This window comes from Pelecanus crispus, chromosome 11 (genome assembly GCF_030463565.1).
Source record: "Pelecanus crispus isolate bPelCri1 chromosome 11, bPelCri1.pri, whole genome shotgun sequence".
Classification (NCBI taxonomy): Eukaryota; Metazoa; Chordata; class Aves; order Pelecaniformes; family Pelecanidae; genus Pelecanus; species Pelecanus crispus.
The window spans coordinates 5,792,363-5,813,858 of NC_134653.1; the positions used below are offsets into that span (position 1 = coordinate 5,792,363).

At 44.0% G+C, this 21,496-nt stretch overlaps 1 protein-coding gene across 1 annotated transcript in view; it reads left to right on the forward strand.

Moving 5' to 3' along the window:
• TTYH3 (tweety family member 3) overlaps positions 1-20,802 on the forward strand; it is a 73,431-nt gene extending 52,629 nt beyond the window's left edge. The window contains exons 8-14 of the mRNA XM_075718782.1: positions 7,200-7,255; positions 8,537-8,629; positions 8,750-8,842; positions 9,614-9,750; positions 11,797-11,973; positions 12,902-12,977; positions 20,713-20,802. Of these exons, the coding sequence (XP_075574897.1) occupies positions 7,200-7,255; positions 8,537-8,629; positions 8,750-8,842; positions 9,614-9,750; positions 11,797-11,973; positions 12,902-12,977; positions 20,713-20,784 (704 nt within the window). The 3' untranslated portion in view covers positions 20,785-20,802. The remainder of the gene's footprint in view (positions 1-7,199; positions 7,256-8,536; positions 8,630-8,749; positions 8,843-9,613; positions 9,751-11,796; positions 11,974-12,901; positions 12,978-20,712) is intronic.
• The last annotated feature ends 694 nt before the right edge of the window (positions 20,803-21,496 follow it).

The following is a 21,496-nucleotide window of genomic DNA, read 5'->3' on the forward strand; positions in this document are numbered from 1 at the left end:
AATGTAGCACTCTTGAATCTTGTTCTCCTCTCTAAGTGACAGAACAGTGGCAATGGCAGTGTGCAGTTTGAGTTGTAATTCTTAAAACTTGCTCTTGGGTCTGTATTCCTGAATCTACAATATTCTTTTTGTATCTGCTATCAACAAAGACACATTTTTTTTTCTCTTAATGGTGGCTATAAGTTAGGAGTCTCTTTAAAGCTAATTTAAAGGGTAAATGAATGGGAACAGCCACAAAGAGAAGTATGAATTTCCCTTTCCATTATAAATGCAGTATTTTGACTGCTTTGTTTATCCTGTTCCATTTAAAGCAATATGCCTGTGTCACAGTGGCATCCAGCTGGAGCACTGATGAATTTTGGGTTTGTTGCTCCTAATTTAGGGTGAAGTGGTTGGTGAGATGAGGGGTGCCTTCAATTTGGACCTCCAGGGGGCAAAAGTAGTTCAGAACTGTGGCTTAACAAAAAAGTGGTTGGGCGCCTGCCAGCAGAGATACTGTAAGTGCTAAAAAGGAAAAGTATTTTTCAGGACTGAGCTTGCTTCTTAGATAACAAAGTTAACTTTTCTTTTCTCCTACCTTCTCTCCCCTGATAGTTCCTCTATATAGTTCTATGTATGATAAAACACAAACAAGCAATGACACCAATCTACAAAAAGAGCCACTTGTGGTTTTCCTGGTTTTTATTTAGCAGAACCAGAGAATCTTTGCCTTGTGTACCGAAGGTCTAGTGTATGGCCATGCGCTTAGCCAAATGCTGCCTCTTGCTGTGCAACCGGTAGGGAATTAGGTATGTAGCTATGGCTGAGGATGCAGGGATTGGAAGCAATAAGAAATGTTTATGTCTGGAGGCAGAATGTAGTATAAAAGAGTATGTACAGGTTGATATTACCACCCTACAGCTTATTTTTGGAATGCCTTATTTATTGATTTCTTGGGAAGGAGAGGATAGAGCCAGGCAGCTCAATACAGAAGGGTCTTTGTAACAAAGAAATGCAATAAGGGAAGAGAATGAGTGTTTAACACTGCACAAGATGAAAATCCTCTCTTGGCTGTGAAGGTGACAAAGATGTGGCTTCAGGTACCAATCTAGTCTCCTAGTTGTTCAAGGAGACAAATGGGTCAGTGAGGCCAAGGGGAAATATCTATGCTAATAGATGCTAATGCCAGCTGTGCTTGTAATAATTTGGTAACCCAAATCAGCTCTGGAGCATGTTTGGTAACAATTAGATTGACCCTGGGAAACCGAAGAAATGCCCCTTTGTGCTACTTCTCCATTTCAGTCGTCCTTGTCTGCTTGGCTCCTGCAGTTTTTCGTTAATCAGTATCATTCATTTGGACGCTAATGGTGAGTGCAGGACTGACATTCCTGTCCCTCCTCCTGCTTCCCCCGGCAGGGACAGTCGACTCCCCCGGGTGAAATCAGGCTCTGTTCTGGCAGCACTGTCAGTTACAACAACTGTTAAGGCTTCATAAATAACAGTGAATGGATCTAAGCGAAACGCTGAAGAGGAGGAAGAGCAGGTGTTGTCACAGGCTTGAGTTGGAAGGGTGGCCCTTTCCGTGGGTTGCTGGTGTGTCAGCTCCCTGCTGTTAGGCAGCCGTTGAGCATTCGTGAGCGCCTTTTCCTTTTTTCAGAAGGAAATCAGTCTAACATCTGAGCCTGCCATCGCACTAGGCAGCTGGTTGGGAGATGATCGAATGTTCTACCTTCCCATGTGGATTTTCACTGCTGTGTCATAGTTTATGATCAGGAAGCTACATAAATAGCTCTTGGTCCCCAATGACCGTCCTGTGCAGCTGAGCAGGAAGGAAAATCACAACACGAGGACTGCAGTGTGGCACTGCTCAATGACACTTTAATCCCAATAATAGCTCCTTAGAAACATCTTTAAAAGTCTGAAGTAAGTGTTGGTATCCCTTAATATGCTTGGCTGTAAATTGTAGCAGCTACTTTGTGGTCAGTTGAGCCATTTATACAACAAGAGTGACGAGCTCAAGGAGACAGGGCAGGCAGCTGGGAGCCAGCATGGATGCTGTCCTCTCGGAGGAAGCTGCCCTGTTTGAAGGCTCCCAGTGCACGGACTCTTCACACTCTCTGGTTTGTGGCCTCTGCTTTGTGGGTGGTGCTTTCCAACTCATGTTTTCAGTCTTGCCTAGGTGTCTGCTTTTGGCTGGTGCTGGGCTAGGTGCTGCCATCTAATTTTAAGGGTATAAGAACCAACAAGTAATCTTAAGCTTTAGTGCTGGGTCAATTTTTTCCCTTTAATCACTCCTTTCAGTTGTTCTTAAATATAATGCGTTGTGATATTCCGAGCCCTGTGCTCTGGCATTCAGACTAGGACTGAGTCATCTAGGTTTGCATATTTGTAATGCTTTTTTGTTCATGGTGGTTATAGTAGTTTGCACAGAAAAATAACTGTGTTGGATACTGGGCAACTAGTATGTTAATATTCCTGTTTGTGTATTAATTGCTGTTTGCAAATCTAAATAGAATTAATGGAGCTGAGAATAATCTGATTAAGTGCGTTATTATTGTTGTCATGTTTTTAGCTGGAGACATGTCCTTGTTTTGTAGATAAAATGCGCTGCATTAAAAAAAGGAGGGGGAATGGGGGGCAAAGAGCCTTAATGCAGGTTTCCTGGAGAAGGAGAGACTTAAATCATTTTGCAGAAGGGGCTGATATATGTGCCTAACTCGCTCAGTATTCATTAATTGAGATAAAGCCAATGGAGTTGAACAGTGGCTGTATAATCAGCTCCTGCTGCTAGTAAAAAGACTCAGTGCAGCCAAGATGTTTATTTTCAATGCAGGAGGCCATCTTCTAGTCTCTTCTTTTTCATTGATATTATGTTATTACGAGATGACTTACTGCATGAAATTAAATAAAAAGGCACAATCTGTCTAAACAACAGGAAAAGGTTTCTCCAGGTTCTCTTACTAGAAATCTGCATGGCGAACAGCCACTGCCTTCGTCTGAAGGAACTGTAAACCTCAGGGGATGGATAATGGAGCCTTTTAGCTCTGGTCCAGCCAAGCTGGTCAGGCTGGATGCTGAAACTTAGCTGCTCAGATATAAGCAGCAAGCGTTCTTGTCACGGGCGGCCTCCTAATTGGCCTCTCACTGATTCACTCTCATCTTAGAAGCTCAGAGCTGAATTAACCAGAGGACTGACACCACCACCACCTCCCTTTCCTCTCTAGAAGTAAGGTCAGGACAAAACCTCATGTGGGGCATGTGGTGGTTGCACAGTTATTACATGGGCTCAGTGGGCCCTGCAGAAAAGAGTTTGCCCAAAGAAATGCTCTCAGGAATCTTGCTGAGCTGATGTCGGTGTTGAGAAGCTGTGTTTTGCTGTGTGGTTTTGTCGGACTCCTGATAGCAGAAAGCTTTGAGTGTAGGGTGTGTGGGATGGCTACGAGCTCTTTGCTGAAGGCATGCAATGACTGATTTCACCAGTATGAGTGGCATATGTGAGAGTAATATAAATGTTATGCAGATACTTCCCTTTGCTGTCAGACTGTTGCCTTAGGGAAACAAAACTCCTGGTGGAGAACATGTTACCTGGGCAAGAAAATCTGTCCAGAAGAGTCGTCTTTTTTCGACATCGCAGGCTATATACTTCAACTTTTTCTGATGATTGAACCCCCAGAGACAGTCTCATCTGGGTGTATACGTAAAATGCAAGCTGCTTAGAGAATGCTCAAGTAGAGATGAAGGAGGACTGGGAAAAGCTGTTCTAGGTGTGAGGATTTTTTAACTAGGTTCTCTTTTCTTCTGATTGCTCTTTACCCTACAGACCTTCTCATTGCCTTTTGGCGGGTGCATAATGCCTTTTTTTGCATTTCGGCTGGGCTTTGAAGTGAATAGTAAATCTCCATGGTTGCAGAAGCACTAAGTAGTTCTAGCAGCTGAAGCTGTCTTTAGTAGGCAGTTCTACTTTCCTTTCTAGGAAAAACAGACTCTGCAAAAATAAAGCATTTTGGGTAGTTCCCCTCCTTGCCTTCTGCTCCCACACTGCCTGTGCACCAAGAGAGCGCGTCGGGAGGATTGCTGCTAGCAACAGCAGGCAGAGGCAGCTGCAGTTGTGGCCCTGCCTAACCCTTCTCCTATAAACTAGATTGCCTAAAGGCCAGCTTCAAAAATCAGATCCAACCTTCAGGAATTCTCCTTGAGAGGAAAATGCATCGGAAAGATAATTATAGAAAGAAATTGCCTGGAGCTGTTAGCAGAGTGCAAGTGATGGCTTAGTATAGCTGTTTTCTGGACAGAAATTTGAGATTTGGTGTTGTACAGGATAGCCTTCACCGGATTTAAAACTGGTGAAGGTGCCTCCTGCTCTTTCGTCTTTCCCAGCCTGGTGGTATAGAGGCAGGGGTCATGCTCCTCTTAACTTCCAGGCTTTGCAGCACAGGATCACTTTAAAGCAACTTCACTGCCTATTGTAGCTTTAGCTTTAAAGCACCACAGCTATTGGCACACTGGGTTCAGTGCAAGGGAAGGCTGCTCCCGCTGGCTTTGCCATTTTGGAAAGCACGTTTTATATACAGAGTGTCACACTTGTCAGCTGCAAAGCCAGCACTACCACAGTGAAGCCTTGTTGATCCTGCCTTCCAGGGTGAAGCAAGGGAAGCACTTATTTCACTGTACTGCTTTTTGCTTCACTTGTAAACAGCAATCTTTATCCTGGGCTTACAAGCTGCAAACTATGATGATATCAGGAACTCTCATCTGTCATCTGCCCACCAGGGATGATCCAGAAGGCCCTGAAGAAACATTTCTGGAGCTGTGTATTAGTGGTATGTCATGCAACTTAATGCACCTACAAAAGCGATGCAAACTTGATACCACTGTGGGAGTCTAAGAGAAACTTTTAGTCATTTGTTGGTTTAAAATAAACAGGTGACAAGATCACAGCTCCTTTAGGTCACTGTGTGTGATGCTGTGGATTGCAGTTGCTATGCTGTTCTCTCAGCGCATGTGCGTTTTCATCCATTTTTCTGTAGCCACTGAGTGATTTATGAGCCTGGGAGGAGCAGTCCTTTCCTCGGCTCAGTAGTTGTGGACAGTTGTTTTTGTGGTCTGCCCAAAGTAAGGCACACAAAGCACTTCTTGCTGCCCTCCTATCTGCCCAGATTTTGCTAATTGCTGTTTAGAGGCTTGGCTGGGGAGATGTAAGTCATCCCAGAGAAAGAGTTGGGGGGGGGGGCAGATGGAGCAGCTGGCAGAAGCTGCCCCAAAGTAGGCTAATGAATTATAAATAACAGCTGTCAGGTTGCATTGCCGGTGTGCGGGAGTTGACAGTCTGTGTTGTACCACTTGGTCTCCAGAGCATTGGCTTGCCAAAAGGTGCATTCAATATTTATGGGAAGCGCGGCAGAGTCAGGATACAGTCAGGTCTGCTTCCTTCACAGCTCCGCTCGCTTGTGGTTGTGCGTTTTATCGATTTCTGCGTTGGGACTGATTAGAATACCTTTGCAGTCTGGAATATGCGTTACTGAAAATCACAGACAGAAGATTAAAAGGAATGGAGGAAAGGATGCTAGTGGGGAGGGAAATGCAGAGTGTATGTGTGTTTTGGGGCTTTTGTTGTCTTTACCGAGCCAACTTCACCCTTGATTATGCTGAGCTGACGCACTCCCATTCATCTGAAGAGGAACTGTAAATGTTTGAGAAATAATCTAAAGGTATTTGGATGATTGAGTCTTTCAGAGCTCCCTCCCTCGACAGCATTATTGAGAATGGCAGGGGAAAGCCCGACATTTGTAACTTGCGCGTGCTGGCAGTTGGTGTAGCATTATGGAGGGCTTGTGAGGGCACCAGGCTGGTTTCATACACATCTGAATAAGGAGAAATAAAACTGTGTCTTCAAGCCCGGAAATGGGTGATGCTGCTAGCAGAGCACTGTAACAGTCTTATCTGGAAGTTTCCGAGTACATCTTCACTGTACTGTGATCACTGATAGAGCTGCTCGGTATTAAGACTAACTTTTGGGATGTTATCAGCAAATGATCTGAGGTCCCTTGAACAGATAACGTGTTGCTGGTGTCCTAATACATGGTAAGAGCTTTCTTTCCTGATCAAGTCTGTAGTATTGACTCAATGCCAAAACCAACTTTTTTTGCATAAGTCGAAAGAAGGATGCAAAACAAATGACATACACTCTTTTAGTTAAAGTCTAATTAAAGCATCTTATTAAAATCTAATTGTGTGCAAGTGACAGCCATCAGAAAACATACTATTTACTTGTTCATCTCCAGTACATGTCAGAAAGACAAGAACTTGTTGTTTTCCATCCATTTCCTCACTTGTTTTCAAAGTGATACCATTTTTAGGAAATATTACTGAAAGTTAGGATTTTCTTGAATGAAGAGGGCTTTCTTATCTTCTACAGAACACTGCCTACAACCAGTCTCTCCTTGAATAGAAGAAACCCCAGTTGTGAAGAGGTCTTTTTTTCCTCTTTTTTTTTTTTTTTTTTAACACTTGAACTTGTGCGCTTAGGAAGTGGTACATTCAGCTTTGTGTAGTAGCATAGGGATGTTTATTTGCACTGTCTTTGGCCCAGTGGTGTGGTTCCACAGGTATTTCTGATAGTAGCCTGTATCTAGTCACCACTATTACCTCTCCTGCGCTAATGTTTTGTGGCTGATGAACTGAATTGTCTGAAAGTTAAGTTGTCTCTGCTGTGTGCCCTAGGCAGCAGTCTGTACCTCTGGTTGCTTCCAGTGACCGTAGAATGGTATTGTGACACTTGGAAGCTGCAGAAATTAAACATCCAGCTGGATGACTTGTAGGCTAAGGTCTTGTCTTATGGTTATCCTATGGATAGTGCTGACTTCTGAATAAAACTTTTTTGATGGTTCACCTAACTATAGAAGTGCGGCAGCCCCATGGCTTTTGCTGTTCAAAAAAAAAAAACCACACAAAACCCCCAAAACCCCCCAAAACCAAAAAAACAACCCCCACCAAAACAACCAAATCTTTCTTTTCTCCCCAAAGGCAGGTTACATCCCTTTCTCTAGTGCCATCCATGCACTGTAATCCTACAAGGAGACAGGGAAATATTTCCATTTACATTGCATTTTCATTTTGTGTATTGTTTTTCAGAACTTAACACCTCCCTTGTGGCAGTTGTAAAATACTCCAAAGCTGGAACAGTGTATCTAGCATGACTTTATTTTCTTTTGTCGTTGTAGATACTCTCCGATATTACATTACCTGTAGTGCTGGATACCCCAACCCTTTCCAGCAGGTGAGTGTAAGCATCCTAGCTCCCTTCACCCCTTCTCAGCATCCTGCAGGGTATAAGTTAAAGGCTTTTGATGCCAGCATGCAGCACGTTGCAAGGTGCTAGCTTTAGAGCACTCCACCTGTTGGTAAAGCTTTGGTAGCTACTTTCCAGCTGTGCAAGAGGTGGCAATGTGATTTAGTGCGCAGCTTTTTCCACCTTCGTCACTACTGCATAGCTTCAGGTCCAGGATGCCCTCTTAGAGGGGCCCATGCGTGATGTGGTGAGGACCATGGCTTTGTTCACGGTACCTCTGTTTACACAGCACTCTTCTAAAGGCAGCAACACGGAGACAGAGCACCCACAATTAATGCCAGGGTGGGAAACTACATACTTACTGCTTTGAATCTCTTCTTGCAGGATATTTTGGGTTAAACAGTGGCAACACTCCACTCCCAAAATGCAGCCATTTCTGTGGGTGAGGGAGTGATTCTCACATACGCCTCTTAATTCCCTTAGATGTTGAAGGGTTTGTATCCTGAACTATAAATGTGAGTCACTATTCTTTTGTGTGGGGGCTGAGGAACAGCACCTGGGCCCATCCCAAACTTTGTCTTATGTATCAGAGGCCAGAATGAACCCACACCACCCACCATTTGGCAGACACCAGCTGCTTCACCATTTATATTTAGGATTTTTTAAGTCTTGTCTTCCTCTGTTTTAAAGGGTGGGGTAAGAACTCTTCAAGCTGTGGTATGATGCACCGTTGCCATCTGTTGCGTTTCTGGTTGCTCAGTATACTCTCTGACATGCTATTGCATGTGAAATCCCCATGGATGCTTTAATGGGATGCGAAAGCTGCCCCCCAATACAAACAACTTCTAGTGTTAACATAAGTCTTTCTCAGCCATCTGATTTAGTAGGAAAAATCCAGCTGTGGTCTGTGGTAAGAACATGAGTGCTTTGTGTCTTTTCTTTCTCTTTCCCCTCTGTCCTGGAGCCCGCCCCAGCTGTGTGTATGGTTTTTGTGTGTGTGTATGTGTTTTGGTTGGTTTGGGGTGGGGTTTGCTTTTTTCTTCTTCTTCCTGTCCCCTCTTCTTTCTATCTGTGCTTCTTCAAGGTTGGTAAAAGTCAAACTTGACCCTATCACAGCTGCACTCATGTCAGTTGAGACATCCTTAACTTGTACCATTCATACAGATGATGGTTCAGTATCTGGGAACAGGATTTAAGTCTTATTTCTCAGGAGTTCTGTTGGTTCATGTGGCTTGAATTGCTGACCATTGCATGTTTTGTGTTGAGCAGAAGCTGTCAGGAAGTCACAAGGCTCTGGTGGAAATGCAGGATGATGTTACAGAACTCATGAGGTCAGCAAGCAGAGAGCACCCCACCTCCAAGGTAACTGTCCTCAAGTTTGCTCTCCCTGTGCTTTCTGGCTTCCCTTACCCCTATACAAAGCCCAAGATCAGCTTCTGCTAAGAAATTTCCTTGCTGTAATCACTAGCTTGTTGCTTACAGGAGTATCTTGCTCGGATCCAGGAGGTTTTAAATTCAACAGAGATCAACTTGCAGCAACTGACAGCTTTAGTAGACTGTCGGAGTCTGCATTTGGTGAGTACTTGGTAACTGGGCTTGAGCTAAGAAAGAACAAAGAGGGTGTAGAGCCCCTAGCGTACTGATTATTTTGGAGTTTCAGATCTGTGGTGTGCCAAAACAGTTTACAACAGCTTTTACTGATTGACTCCAGCAGAAAGGAGAATGGGAATTTGGATCAAGTTAGCTTTCTGTTTAAAGATCAACATAGGAAACTAGATAACACGCCTCTATACATCTACAAGCTGCAGCCCTAAGGTTTCAGGGGCCTTCAGGTTTTTTTGTTTTTTTCTATAGCACGTAGCTTGTTGCCTTTCCCATGGAGTGGAATGCCTTACAGCTGTGGTGCAGCATGGCCTAACTGTTGCCCTAGCTGCATCTCTGAAGGCACAGAAACAGATAGTCCATGCTTGTGTTCTTGGGCAATGGGACACAGTGAGGGAGCTGAGAGGCTTAATGAAAAATGTGGTATCTTAAATTGGGTGGATAAGTTTGTCTTGACTTTTTTCTTTTTTTTTTTTTTTTTTTTCCCCCCTTTTAAACTCTTACTGTGTGGGGTTGAAAATATTCCCACATCTGTCTGAGTTAGGCTTTATGAGGAGAAATAAGGGTTAAGATCAGTTATGAAAAACACTTGAGGTCCCCAGAATTAAAATAAAAGTATGATCTGGAAAAGGGACTACAATCTTGTAAGTTGTTTCAGGGAATGTAGTCCAGGGGAAGGGCTTTTGAAGTAGAGCTGAATGTTAACTCTCTAGTGACCAGAAAACTCTGCTCATTTCTCTCCAGGATTACGTCCAGGCTTTGACGGGCTTTTGCTATGATGGAGTGGAAGGCCTCATCTACCTGGTTCTCTTCTCCTTCGTCACAGCCCTCATGTTCAGTTCTATTGTGTGCAGCGTCCCACACACTTGGCAGCAAAAGAGGTATAGAGAGGGTTTAGATCCTGTAGAGTTCTTTCCTAATGAAGACTGGCTATTGGATTTGTGCCTGTGAGCATATGGAGCTCTTTCCCATATAATCTCAGGAGCGTGAGGGATGAGGCTTTATAAGCACAGGTCCAACAGAAAAAAAAAAAATACTGGCTTTTGCTCTGGCTGTGGTTAATACTTACGTCTGAACCTTATTGCACTGAGATACTACGTGTGCAGAGTATTCAGTACACTGTAGGACTATCAGTCAAGTCAGAGATGAATGATTATAGCTGTAGAGAGAGGTAATGCCTGAACTATGTGCTATCTCTAAAGTACCTATTCTCTTGCATTGCTTTGAGGCATTTGTTCTAGTATGGGGAAGAGAATTGGAATGAGAAGCAGTTCATACTTGCCTTTCTTGGCTTTGCTCATGCTGGGGCGACTGACTTGCATAGCTAATAGAAACCGGGAACCATCTTGCTGGCCGTAGCATGGGCAGATGAGGTACTTGCAAACTGGTGGCAATCATCTAACAGCAGAGTTGTTTCACACTAGTGTAACCAGGCTGACCAGTAAGTCTTGAGCAAACCTTTGCTCCTCTGTCTGGCTGCTTCACCACATGTACCTATTAAAATGGCTTTGAGTTTCTGTTCTTGCAGAAGAGCAGTATACTCTGCAGCAAATTCTCTTCTGTGGTCCTGAAAGGTGATTTTTGTGGTCTAAGCCCAGGCTCAAGGTTCAAATTAAAATGGAACATCCGGAACAATAGCAGGATGCCAGAGCCCGCCAGGCCTGCAGTGCCCACAGAGAAAGCTTGGCAAATGCGTGAGAATAGCACTTAAGAAAATGTCTGGTTTCCTTACCTCTTCCACATGCAGCTGCAGAGGCGTAATCAAGAGAAGGGTAGTCTGTCCATTTGAAAGAGAAAGGTTTACACAGTGTAATCTCTTGTGCTGCCTTCCATGTGGGCTGCTGCCTGCTCCGCCAACCCCAGCAGGCTCAGGCTGCTGCTGTGAACTGAAGGATTCCCTCAAGGATTCCCTCTTGCATTCCCTGGAGCACCGTTTCTTCCTCTGCCTCCCTCCGGGAGGTGAAGGATGTCATACTTACTGCCTGTAAGAGACTGTGCAGGCTGCAATTCCCTGAAAAAATCTTCAGTGCCACCTTGTGGTACAGAAGCTGCAGGTGATGATTGGGGTGTTCTAGCGATGTCTGTGCTGTCTTCCCCAGCAACAGAGTGCTTCCTGTAGAACCTCTTACTAGCTTTGTCAAGCGTCACTAAAATACATTTAAAACCTTGGTGCTTCATCCCATAATTAGGGAGATAAGATAGCAGTGTATATCATATAGGAGGGACAAGAGAATACTATGGGAAGGGGGGAAGGAACCGGCTGGCAAACAGCTCTGTTCTGCATTAAAACTGATGTAAAACCCTAGCATTTTTGAGAGAATAAAGCCTTTAGACACAAATATTGCAACTTAGTCTCTGTAAAGACTTCTGAGATTTTGCTAGAAGCTGAAGCAGACCCTTTGTAACCAGAATGAGAGTTCAGAGAAGTCTACAGAGACTTATCCTTAAAAGTTCTTTGGACATGGTTACAAGAAATGGAAGGACATGGCTACAAGAAATGGAAGGACACAGGTTGCAGTTTTGAAGGATGCTTTCTGTGGGGTGCATGGCACTACATCCCCACTGCCTGCCTTTTTTTTTTTTTTTTTTTTGTGTGTGTGTGTTGTGTATTTCAGGATGTGTGTCCATCCTTCGGTTGTATGACTGGGCAGTTGCAGAACTGTGCTGTCTGCCAGGCCCTGAGAGAAGACCGTAGGGAGACTGTAGGGGATCACGCAGTGTAAAAGTCCAGATGGTATCTGTGGGAGGTCTGAGTCACTGTGGTGTAGGCTGTGTTTGACACTGCCACCCTGAGGCATCCCAAATGGGTATAAATGTGGAGGCGTGGAAGATGGTTGGGAGGTTCCTAGGATTACCATGGTTTCCTGCAAACCCCACATGTGGGGTAATTGTAGGGTTCTAGGAGGAACTTTTTCTCCTTCTTGCAGAAGCTCAGATGATGATGGGGAAGAAGAATCAGCTGCTCAAGGGAGTAGACAAACACACGATAATCTTTACAGAGTGCACATGCCCAGCCTCTATAGCTGTGGGAGTAGTTATGGCAGTGAGACCAGCATTCCAGCAGCAGCACACACAGTCAGCAATGCTCCCGTCACAGAGTACATGTGAGTATCCTGACAAGAAGGCTGTATTGTGGCTTGTCCAAATTGCTTCACTCCGATTTCTGTCGTCACTAAGTGCTGCAAGGCTGGCGCTTTTGACCAAGCAGTAGGAAGTGATGAAGGATTTTGTCTGAAGTGTCAAAAGGCATGTTTTCTGATTGGCATCTACTGGGAGAAGGGAACAGCTTAAAAGTGCTGCAGTAGGAAGAGTTGTATTAGACAGCATGCTCCAAAATGTGAACAGCTTTGCCCTGCAGGATTTGAAATCTGTCTAGAGAAAAGAAGTAGGAAAGTATTGTCTGGGCTCCTTATTACGCAATGGTTCTGATCACCAGAAGACTTAATTCTTCAGACAGAGCAGTCTTGCCAGAAGACTTTAAGCCTCCTGAGAGCCAAGACAAAACCTGCAGGCTCTGTCCTTCCACAGTATTTGCAGTCAGGTCTGACATCTGTTGTATTCCAGAGCTACCTAGTTCAGGTGGGATCTTCAGAGCTTTCTCCAGAAGTGCCTAACCCTGATCAAACTTGGACTACCTTCAGGGCCCATCTTTTTTTAGGCTAGTACATCATTTTGTTCTTCCCCTTAGACTTTGTCCTCATTTTATCTCTATTTCTGCAGCTTGGCAGTTCTCATGCTGCAGAGAGGCAGATTTTCACACGAACCTATTTTTAAATCACTTGACATGATTCAGTGTGGGCCCTTCTGAGTAAGAGTGTAAAGATAGTGCTTAATCTGAGGAAAAGAATGCTAGTTTTGTGCCTGTGTCTGAAAAAGGGGATCCACCTGGCCTGTAAGAAAAGCTTTGAGGGAGACTGACCTGATACTGTAGTTCTGGGGGTGCGTGTGCTCTGTCCCATGTCACCATCAGAGACCTTCCCCAGAGAAGCATGGCACATACCCCCTGTTACCATGTGTGTCTTCCTTTCCTAGGAGCCAGAATGCAAATTTCCAGAACCCCCGTTGCGAGAATACCCCGCTCATTGGCCGGGAGTCCCCACCTCCCTCAGTAAGTCTCTCTTTACTGCTCCTCTCTGCTTCAGCAACTTTGGGGAATACACGTTTACCACTCCTGTATACTCTCAAGGGAGCTGATTGTGCAGCCAAACACAGGATCTGGCCCATAAATGGCAGCAATTTGAATAGACAAGCCATGTCTCACCTGCCATGGAGAATAAAACCCTGCTATACTACTTTGGACATTGCACATAAAAAGAGTAAAACTAAATTTATTAACACTATGGGCCCAGTCCTGCCACCACGGAAGTGCATGAGTATCTTGGTGGGTGACTTCAGCAGGATGATTCACTTGCATGCAGCATACTTGCTATCTGTGGCATTGGTTCCTCAAGTTTAAAAAGAAACTTGTTAAAGTAGTAAATTCAGAGTTATTGCTGAATCTCTCTCCTTAATCTGCCCTAAAAAGATGGTAGGATGAAACCTGTATTATTTTTTGTTGAGATTTTTTTTTTATAATCTTTCTTTCACAACTGTTTTACTTTCTTTAGAATCTATTTTTGTATTTAATTTCCTATGGAGGAAAAAGAAAAACACTTTCATGGAAGGTTTTGGTATTTGGAGTGGCCTGATAGCCATTTCTGTATGCTGGATAAAACATGGGCTTGCCTTCATGTCTGTGTAAGAACTAGATGAATCTTGCCCTCCTTCACTGGATCCTGTAAACCTTACACCAGAACTTGGAGAACGTGACATCGCAGTGCACACTAACTTGGTGGTGTGATTACAGAGGATGAGTAGTAGCATGCTTAATAATCAACCAGTCTTCAGGTATAGGTAAAGAAAATACACTCTGCGGTGCATGGTTCAAATTCATGGGAAGGGGAGGAAGAGGAGGTTGGAGGATGAAGGAGTAGGAATTGTGGTGGAAAAGTGGACATCACATTCATGTTTTCACTTCAAAAGGACCAATTCATCTTGCTGTAGAGAAAGCGGAGAAGCGGGGAGTTGATCCTTGTCTCTGTACTTGGCCAGGCCTCTTTCAACCTTCACAAAGAGTTTTTCCTGATCCCTGGTGGTACTGTGATCACAAGTTCTGGTAGCATGATCTGCTCTCGGCAACAAGATGGTCCTTAAAGAAGAGCTGATGTGCTGCACACAGTAAAGTGTGGCAAATGCTTTACCCCTGGCGTTTCCTCTTGTAGGAAGAGCACAATCCCTCTGGTACTGCCAAGGCGTGTGTTCGTTCAATGTCTGTAGACTGAGGTCCTGCTTCCCCTTCCCCTACAGCTCTTCTGCTTCAGAGAAAGCACGCTTCTTTCCGCAGGGGCTTTAGTTATGCAAAAAATTCCCTGGTTCTTCAGTAGCTGTTTGCATTAATACCCTGAGGGGGAATCTGAGTCCTGGTGCCTTAGGCTGGTTTCTGAGAGGAGATAAAGATGAGAATTTTTTTTTTTTTTTTTTTTCAGAATAACTTGACTTGGCAGCCATCAATATGGGCTATAGGGAAGCGCGGGAGCTGGGGGAGGAGGAGAGTACAGCATTGCACCTATAGACATGGGGAGCTTTTCCCTAGACAAGGCAAGGAACAGGCTGTAGGATAAATGTGTTTTCTGGAGGGACATAGTAGGCAGTGAAGAAAAAGAGTCTACTCTCATACTGGCAGGCAGCAGGGAAGGGGGCTTTTCTGGGATTTTTGTATTCTCAGCTCTCCATAGCAGGTGGCTGAGACCATACTGAGGCAGAGGAAATTGCAACTTTTTGTAGCAAATCATCTGTGGGAGGAGACAGATGAAAAGGGGATACCAATGCACATGTCCCTGCCTCTTTTTGGGAGGGAGGAGAGGGGGATAACCATCCAAATAGGTTATGTCCACTGGGTAGACAGAGCTGATATATTCCATTTAGCTTTCTGTGAACAGATGGTGAAAACTAAGATGTGATGATCCTGCTGCATTGTTTGTCCGTTACTTTTCCTGGCTTTTTGTTTGTTTGTTTGTTTTTTTCCCTTCTCTCATTCCTTCTGTTTTCTCCTTCTTGCCACAGGGCTATTCCCTTAGGGTTGTAGAGCCCACCTTGTCGCTGACACACACCACAGCGTTTCACTTGCTTGCACTGTGTTTTTCATGCACGTTGAGGCTGCACTCTCTTTTTCTCTCTCTTTCTTGCGTCATCACAGTTGTATTTGGCTGCCATGGACAGTAGCAGCCATATGAGCTGGCAGCTTAAGCCCTCGGACAGTGCACGGACATACTGGTAACAGCGCCCGCAAATGGAACAGGTACTGGAAAAAAGGTCCTTCTTGCTCAACCCCTTCTCCACTCCCAACCACTCCCTTCATCCCTGCACTGTTTATCCCAGGCCAGTGCCTTTTATTTCTTCACATTCCTTCCCTCTGCACCTCCCACCCCATTCCCTCCTGCCAAGGGTTAAAATTAAAAGCAGTTTTGCTCTGGTGCAGACTCAAGGAGCAGTACCAACCTTGCAAAGGCTTCTGGTGCACATTGTGAAGGTTATAGGCACCCGTGCCTCACAAAGGTTAACGCACAGCAGCTTCAACTCAGAGTCCACACTTGAGAACAGCTTGAACACTTAGTACTGAGTGCTGCTTGAATATAGACCTGACCTTCCCTTCCAAATGCAGAATACAAGTTCTCCCATGACAAGAAGCCATTTTCTAGAAGTAAAGAGAACCAATCTAGCAGCTTTTCAGTCGGGACTGGTTGTCTTAATTCAGCTTTTAGCTTCCCTTGAGCCCTACTGCTGTTCTGTTTGTCTTGACTGGTCATAACACTATGTGCCCGACAACACCGATACTTACCTGCCACAAGCTTTAAGCGCTTCAGTAGGATTTTTAATTTCTTGAAGGATCCTAGCTGGTAATGGTGGCCTGTCCTGAAGAGTTACTTCATTGCCTGTTAGATCTGTGTGCAGCTTCTCCTTTTATCCTTGCATTTAAAGTCAGAAAGGAGCAAGATTAAAAAAAACTTCCCTAAGGGTCCAGACATAAGCACTAAGATCTGTTTCATTCTTTCAAAACCTTTTACTGTTTTGTTTGTTCTGTGTCTGTCCAAATCATCCCATCCATGTCCCACAGGCTCCGTGAACAGGGCCCTCCTAGTACCATTTCACTGTCGGAATTCCTAATGGGCTGTAGTTGCTGATGTTCTCCAAGATAGCCAGTTTTAAGTCCCTCACAGTAGCTCATGACAAAGCCACGTGCCTACGGAAAGAGTAGGTGGTCTGCATTAAGCCTTGTATTTTTTTTAGCTTGGTTGAATATAGGGTATAATTAGAGGTACCAGACAACTCACCTGGAATGAAGGACAGTGCTCCTTCAAGGGAACTACAGTCACACAGTTACTGGAAGGTGTTGGTTCCGGTGGGAACAGAAGGCCCGTTGCTTTTGGCTTGTGCAATCAATGACCCGTATCTTACATTTTGTTCACAGAGATACATGTCCATAAAGCTGCTGTTCCTTTTTTACTGCCGTTCTTGTTGGGACTTCCGTCAGCCTTGCATTGGATTCCTTTCTGTCATGTTGCTGCTTGGTCTGCATTCTTGCTGCCTCTTGCCATTTGTCTGCCTGCCTTGTGACATGCTGCAAAGGGTGCTGTCTGAATCGGGTGTCTTGATGCCCTCTGCCATGGTGCATGAATGCAAACAAACTTGTCTTGAAGCATGGTGCTAGCACCCTTTTAAAGGTCACAACTTTCTTCTGTCTTAAGTCTTGCAAAGACTGCTCTGGGGTGTCAGCTTATGGTGGTTTTTCTGCTTTTTGGTTCCTGCAGGTGGTATTGTAGTGGTGTTAGATGGGTCCATTCCATAAAATAAAATATTGCTGGGGCAGTGGGGTGGGGGGGAAATTCTAGTGTCTTCGTTCTGGACTTGAAATCTCCTCTGGGCTGAAACATGACCTCATCTCAGGCTGCACTGTCTTCTGTTTACCTAAGGTCACACCCAGAGTTTAATGTGGCTGTCTGCAAGGCTAAGAAAAAGGCATTGCATTCTTTCCAAGACTTTTTAAAAACAAACAAAACACACAGTAGCTCTGTTCTTTTGACTTGGAAAACTTAAGTCCCTTTGAATTCAGAACCCACTAGCTAGAATTGCCTGTTTCCCTGCATCTTGTACCTCCCATATGTAATGATACCAAACCCTGTGTGTTTACTGTGCTCTAGCTATTTGAGAGGTGGATCAACCTTTAAGTGCTTGAATCCAGAAGCTTTGGTCTTTACTGGATTACCTGAATAACTCTGGCAGGAAATCAAAGTCAGGGTAGCTGAAGAGAGATGCGTGTGGGTTTTTTTAACCACAAATAGTAAATGGTTTCTACTCGGAGTCATGGTTTCATATGGTAAGTGATCTTCCAGCATGGTGCAGTTAGCTGTGAAGTACTCATGGTTGGCACAGTTCACAGGAGTTGGTAGAATTTATGGTCTCCAAAATTAACTGATTATTCCCTTTTTTTTTTTTGCAACCAATGATTACTTTGTACACGGGCTATACATGTTAAGCACCTAACTAGTATGTGCTGGCAAACCATACCTATGAAAGTTTATACGTTCAACAAGGCTGAATGTGAAGGAGAGACTTTTTTTTTCTTTAGAGAAATACAAAAATAAACTTGTGTGCAATCAGCTGTGTTTGTCCTAGATGACAGGTAAGTGACTGAGGTGTGCTGTGTTGAATAGCACAAGCCACCAGGAGAAACGGTAACAAGAAGTCTTTTAGGTACTTTTTTTTTTTTTAGGGTAGCTGACAGTGAAGGTATGGGTTGAAACTTGTCCTCCGTGCTGTTTTTGAAAGAATAAATGAGGGTGTATAGGCACATGGGTGCTTCCAGTAAGAGTACTGGAAGAATGACTGCATTGTGCATGTTCTTTAACCTTCTATGAAAGCTCCTCTTTAAAGGAAACTAAATGCAACTGTATACCTTATAGCTGTGTCAGGCACTGCATCCAGGTTACCTCAGAGTAGAGTCCAAGACCTCCTTAGCTCTGAATTGTGCTCAGGCTTTAAGTCTTTAGAATTACTTTATAAAGGAGCTAAAGACTTATTTATTTTAACTATGGATAATATAGTTTGGTTTCATATCTATGTGACTGGCAAGTGTCTGCTGATACGTCTTCGCTGGCCTGTCAGATGTTGGGATCTGTGTATTCCACGGCATCTTTCCTCTGCTTCTCAGCAGAAGTGCACTAAAGGACTTGGATGAGGGACTACTGTCAACAGCACGTGGAGCAAAGCATTCGTACATGGAGTTAATGCAGTGACTGAAGATCCAGTGTACGCTGATAGAGCTGTGCTGGTTATGAGAGGTGTGCAGTGAAGTGTTAGTACTCTCCTTCCAGGTTTCAATCACACTTATTATGGTCATTAAAAGTACACTTTAACAGAAGGAGTAAGTGGTTCAAACTAATGGGGGAAAAAGGTACAAAGGCACAAAAATCCTGAGTTAAGGAGAGAACATCAGCCCTAACTCTGACTACTCTGAGTTGATTTATTCCTTGTGGTGGATTGCAGGTAGGTTTGAATGTAAAATGCCCTCTGCTTGAGTGTCCAAATCTTGTGTTCCTGATTACTTTGTTTCAGTGACAATTAAACAACTGTGGGGTGTTTTCTTGGTGGAGGAAGGAGTGAATTCTTTTCGACTTCTCCCTCCATGGTGGGTGTACTTTGTACATCCTTGATATGCAGTTCATCAAGCGGCCCTTCTTGATTTTAATGCTCTAAAGAAAGTTGATGTTGCATGTTGTGTGCTGAACCTGTATGACTTGTCCAGGAAGATGCACAATAACCTTCCAGGATCTGAGATTTTTTTTTTTCTAAATACTTCTTACAAAACCTTAGCACCTGGAAGTTCTCTGTTCATACTCGGCTCCTATCACATGTCACCATACAGAATACAAATAGAAAATGAGCAATCAAATGCAGTTTTCCTTCTAAGAGCCTCTTCTTAGCATGATGTTTGGCTGGTAATTTCAGCATTGCACTACCTGAAATGTGCTCTGCGTACTCTGTGAGAAAGTTCTTTGACTTCTAAGCCTTTCTGAGCCTGTTGGGTTAGTCTCATATATCTTAATAATGCCCTAAACTTCATTTCTGAAACAATAATTGCATTTAACAAACCCTATAGAATCATTTAACAAACTCTATAGAATCATTTAACAAACTCTATAGAATATAGTCCTTAAACTGGCTCAGCTTGGTATTTTCTACCTTTTTCCTTCTCACTGACAAAAAATACATCTTAAAAGGAGAAAGAACGGATGTACCCTTTGTCTTCTAAATATAGATGCCATTTCTAGGCCAGAGTTTTATATCAAGATCCATGTTCTGCAGAAAGCTTTCCAATTATGGAAGACACTAAAAGATGAGTGTGCAAATAAGCCACAGGTGTCTTTATCTTGTGCCGAAGGGGTCAGCTCTGCCAAAGGAGCAGATTCTCTCTTCTATTGTGCAGAGGTTCAGCCTGGGTCAGTCTTTGAAGAAAAACTGATAAAATACTGTTAATTCTCTGAAAACCCCTTTGGACAGCTGAGCTTTTGAGAGCCTAAAGATGCCTCATAATGTTCTTTCCCAGTGGGCAAGATAAATCATACCTCCTGGTGTGGAACTGCCTTTCAGTCGTCTCTCTGCCAGCTTAACTGGCTATTTTATGTGGTTCAGTTTTAAAGGTGATAAAAAGTCAGTATGCTGAACAGCACTCTTGGGAAGTAAGGTGTGGGTATTATAGAATTATTCAAGCTCCAGCTGGTATAAAAAGAGGAATAAAATGTCAGTCCTCATTGCTTCGTTGTTAGTATCATGGTAGCAGAATCCCAGAAGCACTAATGTGGTCATGATGGAGGCATTGAACACATTGGCATAAAGAGGCAAAGTCTTTTGTTCTTACTGCTGGGTGTTATTTACATGCTTTTTGGCTCGTTATTCAAAGCTGAATGGCATATGTTAACCTCAGTAGCTTCTGGGAGCTGTTTTGGATTACCTTGCTTAGAATAAAAAAGAAAATAAGACAAACCCCCCAAACCAAAACAACCTCTCATCTTTCTAACTTACTCTTCTCACCCCCAAGCTGGAGTCTTGTCTGCTGCTGCATGGTACACAGGTTGGATCCCAAGCCACAGTGGATTATTACCCATCTGATAACTGCTAGCTAATATCATCTTGTTTGATGGCAGCCTGTTTCCAGCCTGACAGGGTCTGTTCTTTCTTGGGCATAAATTGTTCAGAGATTCACTCTTCCACACTTTTCTTTCAAACTGCCCATCTGTGGTGCATGCAGTCTTCTGATGCCCTCACTGCCATAAAATGCAATATAAAAAATGCAGTGTACACCCATTTTCTTTTCAACCTCCTTTTCTGGCATGGTTGAAAGCAACAACATGACTAAGAGAGGATGAAGGTGTAAGGTGGGTTTTTACATCTGCATCATTTCCATTTCCCTCTCTTCTCCCAAGCAAAGTACAGCATATTTCGGCTCAATGACTATTGGATTTCCCTCTCTGTAGAGAGCTTGGATAAATCATTAGCCCATCTGCACTGACCTGGCCAGCATCCTTGCAGCAGGTTGACAGTATGTTACTCAGACCTAGACTATGCAGTGGCTTGTGAAACTTTCCTTGTCAAACCAAGCCAGCAGCAGCTCCTTGATATGCTTGCTGTAAATACAGACCATTTTATGCTGGGAGGTGGTCGTAATCTGTGGTTCCGTGTTTACATTAGTCATTCTGACTTACTTTTCCGTTCTGTTTGTTTTGTTTTTTTGTCTTGTCTTCCTCCAGTACACCTCCAGCATGAGAGCCAAATACCTCGCCACCAACCAACCTCGTCCAGATGCTGGCAGTGTGCATTAAAATGAAAAAGCAAAAAAAAAAAAACCCACAAAAGCCCACACATGCAGTCAGACTAAACAATGTGCCAACTGCTGTGCCCCTGTGCTGTCCTTGTAGAACAATCCTGCTGTTCTGCCCAAAATCCAGTGCAGCTCCTTCTGTTTCTCCAGTCCAGACTACCCCTCCAACCTGGCACCTGCCCCACTGGAGTGGAAGCCCCTTTTGAATTTAAGCCTTCACCTTGTTGTACCTGATGTGCGAGAGAGAGCAAGCACGTGCAGGCAAGCAACTGAGAGCACCCAGGCAAGAAACTGGGTCTGCCTGCCTGGGGCCAACTTTGTCAGATTAGCCTATCAGAAAAAGTTGGTGAATATCTTCTGCCCCCTTTTTTCCCCTTCTGTTTCCCAGAGGGATTTGGTGAAAGATGGTGGTAGATCTTCTTCACTTCTGCAGTGGGATCAGCAGTCTGTCAAACACTGAAGAAGCAGAGGCTTGGTGTCTGTGACTAGCGTACAACGAGGGAAAGCTGAGTCAATGCATGATAGAGCATTTTGGGAGTCCTCTGGTCCAGTGCCCTGTGTGAGGGAGGAGGGAAACCCCTGCCTCATGGTGTCACTGTATATCCACTGTAATTTGGGAGCCTGCGGCTCTTCTAGAGCAAACCATTCCACTACCCTGGTTAACTTTTTTTTTTTAAAATCCATTAAGAAAATGCCTTTTTCTTTCCCACTAT